We start from the raw sequence: 7822 nt of genomic DNA on the forward strand, positions 1-7822 counted from the left end.
TTAAAAAATATATATATAAGAAACGACAGTAGATAACAAAATTCTATAATCATTTCTACTTATTTATTTATTTATGTACAAGTGCAAATTGTTCGTAAAATCATTTTATTATCGGAATAGATAACTATCTTAAACAATCTAAACAATGTTGCAAACACTTCGATCCGCTCACTTTACTGAATAAAAACGCGCGGCAATTTTATACCTGCAATAGAATAAGAAGAGAAATTCTCAAGAAAGAAATCTTCGATTTAAATAAACAGAAAGTAGGCGAGGAGAATACCGCGTTTCTTATCAAAAGTATGAAAAACGATGACGATTGACATGAATGGATGTCGTAGTTGTAACCGATTTGGAGAGGAACAATTGATAGCTTATCTTATAGTATTGGTCAAGATCTTTACGTTTCAGTGCGGCTCGCATATATACGGTGTGACCCTATACAATTTACGAACCTACCAACTTATATTAGCCGCTTACGTAATCGTGACTTTCATACGTTGTACTTTCGTTTTCGAAAGTATGATATAATCGTTATTTAGATAGAGGAATCCGATGGAACAAAAAAAAAGAAAAGAAAATTATCACGTCGGTGCATTTCTCGCGGAAGCGTCCGGAAAACTTCCACGTTAGCGGGAAGTTGGTTAGAATAATTATGGAAAATATGACTTATTGAGACTCTCTTCGGAATTCTGGGAACGTATTGTTATTAATGAGATAGCGTATTGCCCCATTTAATTTTTTTCCTCGACAGGTATGCGAGGTCAATTCTCGCGAGAATATTCCTCGTTTATTCTTTATCATAATGAATTCTATTTTCCTTTTTTTTTCCTTTCTCTTCCCATAGTATCCATTTGTGCACTTATTCTATTTTACTCTTCCGCCGACATAACTGGGATCTTTAAAGACCTTATCAGTATTTTGATTGTGTGCGAACTGGTGAGATAAATTTAAATCTAAAAATAGTAAATAACTGACTTCTATGATAGAAGTTACGAAAGTAAAAACTCGTTGTTAAAGCCTTAAGTAGAACAAGTCATTATGATATCAAAATGTTGTCAAGATGACTCCAAATTATAGAATATTAAAAGTCATTTTTAATCATTTCCGATTCATTTTAATATCATTTTGACGTTATCGTGACTTGTTGTTCTGCTTGGAGTTTTAACAAGTATACAAGAATTTTTTAAGATTTTTATATAATTCGAAATAATAAAAAGTTTATTTCTGTTTCTCGAAGACCCTTATTGCTAGACTAGACAAAAGAGCGAATAATTAACGTTGGATTCTTGAGATATTAAACAAATAAAGAAAAAACGGGCAATTGAAAGCATTAATACGCAGTAATTGATGCGATTATCTTATAAACATATATTTCAATCGTATATCTTGCATAACTATAAAAACTGAATTCAACTCAATTCGAGCCATCCTCAGCAATCTCAAATAATAACAATTCTTGATAACTATCCGACATTTGTAATATCCAAGAAATCAAGTGTAGCAAGGAAGTCTTACAAATTACCAAATCTGGAGTGTGTAACCGTCCAGTTATTTAAATAAATGCGAGATAAATAAAAAATAATATCATTCAAAAAAAATTACTAAAAAGAAAGGATAACAAAATTTTATGAAGACTAAGCAGAACAAGTCATTATGATATCAAAATTATGTCAAAATGATTATTAAAAATAATTTTTCAATCATCATTTCCGATTTATTTTAATGTCATTTTGATATTTCCAGCAAACGAGAATGAATTGAAATGAATTGAAATGGATTCAGATTTTCAGAAATATTGATTCACGAATGTTAAAATGAATGCTTTTCAATACTGAATGCATTTTTATTCATTTATAGGAGTGTATCTCTATGTCTTTCAATTTAAAAATAATATTAGCTTTTTCTGTGCAACAAACATTATGAATATTGTTTAATTCAAAATTTTGAATAGGAAATGCAGTTTTTCAATCCAATTGCATCCAATTAAATCTAATTGAATCCAATTGAATCCAATTAAATCCCAAAAAAAGTATTTGCTATTTAAAATACGCAAAAAAATTTCAATCCATTTTAATCCATTCTCATTTGCTGAGTTATCGTGACTTGTTGTTCTGCTTGGGATTTATTACGCCATAACTGTACAATATAAAATAAATTAAATTAAAATTGATAAAACGGATAAAATCACATTAAATTTCTTGTAAGAATATGACGTTTGCAATGTCAACGCAAAGTCACGTAAATGAGCATTAAGAAATAAATATTATAAGAACGGAAACAACAATGACCATAACAGAGGAATAAAATTGATAAACAATGTAGATAGACACTTAAGTATAGTTATGACAATCAAAAGAATTAAAATTTATTTATTATTTATTTATTATGTTCGTATAAGCATGGTGCAAGAACTCTGTGTCTAATTTCAAATTTAAACATTGTCTTGCAATTTGATATTGAGTATTTTGGACACTAATTTTTTACTCAGATATCTCTTATTATTTAAAATTTTAATGTTCATCCAAATTCCAATCCAAAATGATCTAATGTAATCTATGTTCGGAAATGATAGATAAATTATCGTTTCTTTTATTAATCATTTTTCGTTGATTCTAGTATTTAACTTACAACTCGTTTGTCCCATGTAAGAAGCATTACAATTTTTACAATTAATCTTGTAAACCACTTTTTTTTCGACTCGTGAGGAAGAACGTCTTTTTGTGCTTTGATGATTCTGTTAAGTTTATTTAAATTGAAGAAGGACAATTTGACATTCAGATTTTTAATGCTTTTTGATGCTCTTAAATTTGTCAAAAATGTAAGGTAAAAAAATGAAATGGTAAACCATGAAGTTGTTTTATTGTCATTGTTAGGTTTGTCTGTTTGTTTTAGCGTCTTACGCTACAACAAACAAAGAGACCTTAATTGTAATTTGATCATATCAAAAATAACATTAATAGAGTAATCGTTGTTCAAGAATGTCTTAATAATAAAATTAAAATTATCCCTATGGTATTTTGGATGAGAGAGTAGATAAAAAAGTTCTGCACCATGCTCATAAGAACACTTCTCTTTTGTGAAAGCGGACTCTTTTGGGAAAGAGTTAATTTCATGTTGCCAGTGAAGAGTTAAATGAAAAGTATAACAGAGCCGTCATTTCCATTCATACATTTTCGACTTCGCGTGAACAACATTATTATTAACTTTTAAGCGTTATTTTGTAACTGTTCGCTGCGCTCATTGTTTACATAAATAGCATCATTGAAAAAAAAGATAGATAATATCGCGATCCCTACAATTTACTCGTTTCTCAGCATCGTTACGTTACTAACAATAAGCTTCGCGACATGTCTGATGTTTGTTCTGTATATGATGCGATATTATGACGTCTCCCCCTCCCTCTCGGTGATTTCGTTTGCAAGATGACACTTCAAACCTCGTGATCGCAGCAAGAGTCTATTTGTCGGTCGAATCGGCCCATGAGGCCGTTGACACGATCAATGCGATTACGAGGTTCGAGATATCCTCTCGGATCACAATTCGCAAGCAGATCTCCTCTGGGGGCTCTGGGGAAGCTGAAAGAGGGAGAGATCAGTTTTTTTATCGATTCCGATTGCTCAACGATCGAGAGGCACATAATAATCACGGTGATTGTATCATAGCGGGTCGGGATATTTCAAGGCAATATACAACCATTCTCCGACAAGTCGCGCCGATTCGCGCCGATTCGGCCTTACTCCAGTATTCTTACGATGTAATAAACGAACGAACGAGACTTCGCCCGCAGCTAAGTTAAGTTTAACCGACGCTCGCCGTCGCTCATTCCTTCATTTCTTGCAATCTGTCCGGGCGCAAAGCCGCAAATAAACGGCGCAAACAAATCGATCGGATCGATCGTTAGATCGCGAGAGACAATTGACACTCATACGCCTTTACTTCTCTAGTGATAATTTCCTTTTCTTTTTCTAATTTGTCTTTACTCGCGGTCTCCTCGTCGACTTAGTTAATTCGCCTGATTCACTTTAACGCGTCTCTACCTCTCTATTCTTTCCACTTTCCCTCGTTATCTTCACCTTGTAGCACGATCCTCAGAATTCCGATACATTCGACGTGCATTGTCGATTACGGCGCACTGCGCGCGGAATTATGTTTGCAAGTATATTATCGATCATAAGAAATATTCACGTGATTTTTCATTTATGTCAGACTAGCCTCGACTAGTCATCATCATGTGAGTCGAGATCATAGACCACTTATATTATCGCCGTGAGTGACGTAATAATGCAAGGAGGACAGTGTGTACTTGAAATCATAAATGTATTGCCTTTTCACGCCTACATTTTATGTTCGAGTTATTGAAATAAATTTCATGATAATTTATAGATGACGGAGGAAGATTAGAAGTTGATTCTTGTATAACATAATATCGCAAAGCATATTGGTTGAAGAAATGCGGTATTTTTGGAAGAATTTTATTTAAAATTTATAGGCCTTTGATTTTAATTTTTTATAAAAGATATACGATTAAGATATGAAAAAGTAAGTTATCTGGTGAGTCAATCATTTACATTTAACATTCGCTTTAGCAGAAATTGGAGCGAATTGAATGTAAGGTTGACGAAAGAATGTAAAGAAAATATTTAATAGAAGACATTTAATTAATAATGTTTTTTTTACATTTCGTTGTCTCAATTTTCGTCTCCTAAAAACTTCGACTTCTCTAATCTTTATTTTCGCTAGGATGTCGTTGAATTTTCAAAAACACCACCAAAAATCGAAAATATTCTCACGTTTCTCGAGCTTTTTGATTTTCTGCATATTAGTATATTACAGAATGATTTCGTTGGCATCTGATTTATGTTTTAAGAACAAAAAGTATCACGATGATGAAGAAAGCCAGATACGTTTAATTTTCGTATAATATGAAATTTTAATAATATAATTTCCCACTTAATATCGTAAATGTAATATACACGTGTACATAATTACATACAGTTACATTGTTCAAGAGGAAGTTATAACACATTGGTGTAATGTTATCTGTTTGTAGGAGTTGTTAATTAAAACCTCTCATTCTCAACAATATAACTGTAACATAATGTATAACAGTTATATAACGAGTAACAATTATATTGTTAGATGGAAAATTATATACGTAACAATTATGTTACTGTTAGTTGAGTGTTTGGTGAAAAGTTTTGGAAAGTCATTTTCATGTTTGACAGTTAATATATTATATAGAAATACAGATTATATAATTCAGGTGAGTTTCACAGAAATTTAGCGTTGAATTTTTAAAAGTACAGCAAACCAAAAGACTGCAGATTTTTCGTATTGGCGTTCGCTCCGTAAAGGGTTCTGAGAACAAAGCGTTACGATAATCGGCGAAAAGAGATTCGAAGCGGGCGGAGTATGTGTATGTGTGTATATGTGTGTATTTCCTGAATGAAAATCCATAACCGGATGACGACGCAATGCGGTCCCCTTTCATTCCGGCCAGCACTCTCGGTTTCGTTTTCTGCAAAGATTCCCGGTCGCAACTCAGTGCTCACGGTCTATGCGGCAGTGTATAGTGTTACGGTACGGGAAAGGTTCTCCAGGGTTCCATGGGGTCTTACACCCCACCCTTTCACCGCGTTCACCGCCACCTGTACAGGTCGACCGAGACTGGAGAATGGGACCAGGACCGCTGCGCTGGTTCTCCAAGTTGAAAAGGAATGGTAGTGAGAGTCCGAGAACCAGCGGTAGCGGGGGAGGAAAGGGTTTCACGAGCGGCTGTCGCGACTATCGAGTGCGCTCGCTCGCTCGCTCGCTCGCTCGCCGTACGTTCGCGTGCGCGCGAGCGCGCGGCCACTTTAATGTGAAAGTAAGTCTTACAGTTGACCGAAAACTGCGTGCCCGTCGTGCTCTCGTCGGTTATCCACGACCGACGTGCCATGCCGTAGCGTGTTGTTCCGTCCGATCCGTGCGATGTACATACCTGTACGGCTCCAATCGACCGGTTCTACAGCCGTAGTCGACACGCTGTAAAAAAAAAGGAAAAAAATAAAAAAGGGAGATCCGCTCTAATCGCTTTGCTAATTAATTATCGTATCGACGCGCTAGTTGACTCATCCACGCAATATTTCAATCAACTTTCCTCCTCAACTTTCTATACACTTTGTTTCGTCATAATCAATCTCGATCGTCAGCTGTCCTTCAAGTTGCGCCAGTTTTTGAAGAATTCTAGTTACAGGACAATACGAGAGCGACATTAACAGCAAGACTGCAAGAAGGAAGAAAAAGAAAAAAAAGGAGGAAAAAGAAGTTAAAAAGGAAAAAGTGAGATATAAAATTTCATTAAGATTGTCAACCACAGTGATAAGAATTAGCTGTCTAAGTTTATTCTACAACGTTTAGTGAAGTGAAGCTATCTCAATTAAATTGGATATCTTTCCTCATGCAAAGTTTATATGGCATTTTCGTACTTTTATTAATTTCTTGCTTTAAAAAAAAAAGTGCAAGTGCACGTGAATATTAAAACCATCTTTCCTAAGGCTAAGAACTCCTCTGTTAAAAATAATAAGATAAGTAGTAATTGTGTAACGCGGAAAATCGTATTCGGATATATAATAATAATAATAATAATTTATTTTCCTACTTTTTGAGTGAAAATCGCTCGCGATGCGTTGACGCATTAAAAGATATATCTTTCGTTTATTCTATGTATTCGTCAAGTTGCGTATGGATCCATACAGAAAAGTTTAAGAGATTTAGCATAAATCAGATTCCTTATATATAATTATAATGTATGGACAAGAGTTCATCGTATAAATGAATCTTAATTACGGCTTCATTTATATCCGCGCGACATTATGTGATAAATCAAAGTGTACATGCAACAAGTGAGTGTGGACCTGAAGTTAAATGTATATTCATGCATGACGAGGCTAAACAAAAGGAAGAAAGGAAGGAAGGAAGGAAAGTCGAAAGCGTATACGGATTCGCGCATATTCGTCCGTTTTTTTCATCAGACTTCTCAATAAATCGATTTAATTATAAATTGAATTTTCCGTACCTGTCTACGTAACTATGCGCTCACGTCTTCAAACGTAATTGCGTCGATCGTTATTCGAGGCTTTTTGAAACTTACAGTTTGCAGGACATTGTAATTAGGACATTATAATTATGAAACAAACGGTGCTCGTTATCACTTGCGTTTTGGGCTTTGTCTTAGCGGGAAGTCCTCGATTACCTCGAACATCCGCTGATCAGCGTGGCACGCGTAGTGCAAGCCATAATAATACCGGCGCAACGCTACAGCCGTCCTCACGCAATTTGCAACGAAATAGGTGAGAATATAGAAAGGATGTCATTGCGTCCTAATTTTCCTTCTCTTTTTTTTACTCAAATGAGAACATCTCGACTTTTATGCGACGGATAAAGTGCAAAATGAACCGTAATAACAGATCTTATAAATGGGAGAACTGAACAGTTAATCGCTCGTTACGTAAACCAGTCGATCATACTCCCAAAGCTTGCCGATATTTCGCTTACGAAACTTTCCATTTAGTTTGCGAATGTATTCATAACCGTGCATCACGCGATGTTGTAGCTTCATTTTAATGACACTAAATGTGATGTATCTTCAGTAAAGCCATGGACAGTCGTTGCAAACATTTGATTCACTGTATTATAATGAGTCTTTTTCATTTAATGCAATGATGATTAGAATAATTGAGTAATTTTTCAAATGACAAATTTATATTGTCATTATTAATCAAATTATCAATAATAAACTCATTAATGAAAATTTGTATATATATATATATATATATAT

General features: G+C 34.4%; 2 protein-coding genes across 4 annotated transcripts in view; one reads left to right on the forward strand and one right to left on the reverse strand.

The window, feature by feature from the left end:
* The window catches only part of LOC108684269, an 8153-nt gene extending 4023 nt beyond the window's left edge, over positions 1-4130 (reverse strand). The window contains exon 1 of one of the 2 annotated variants that reach the window (XM_018188506.1): positions 4077-4130. The gene's annotated coding sequence lies outside the window, so the exon portion shown is untranslated. Of the gene's footprint in view, positions 1-4040 lie in introns of both variants that reach the window. The other variant, XM_018188505.1, reaches the window with a different exon arrangement.
* Positions 4131-5786: 1656 nt separating this feature from the next.
* Positions 5787-7822, forward strand: part of LOC108684241 (angiopoietin-4) — a 6418-nt gene continuing 4382 nt past the window's right edge. The window contains exons 1-2 of one of the 2 annotated variants that reach the window (XM_018188464.1): positions 5787-6324; positions 6721-7334. In XM_018188464.1, the coding sequence (XP_018043953.1) occupies positions 7171-7334 (164 nt within the window). In that variant the 5' untranslated portion in view covers positions 5787-6324; positions 6721-7170. Of the gene's footprint in view, positions 6325-6720; positions 7335-7822 lie in introns of those variants that run through there. The other variant, XM_018188463.1, reaches the window with a different exon arrangement.

The sequence above is a fragment of the Atta colombica genome, unplaced genomic scaffold (assembly GCF_001594045.1).
Source record: "Atta colombica isolate Treedump-2 unplaced genomic scaffold, Acol1.0 scaffold13, whole genome shotgun sequence".
NCBI lineage: Eukaryota > Metazoa > Arthropoda > Insecta > Hymenoptera > Formicidae > Atta > Atta colombica.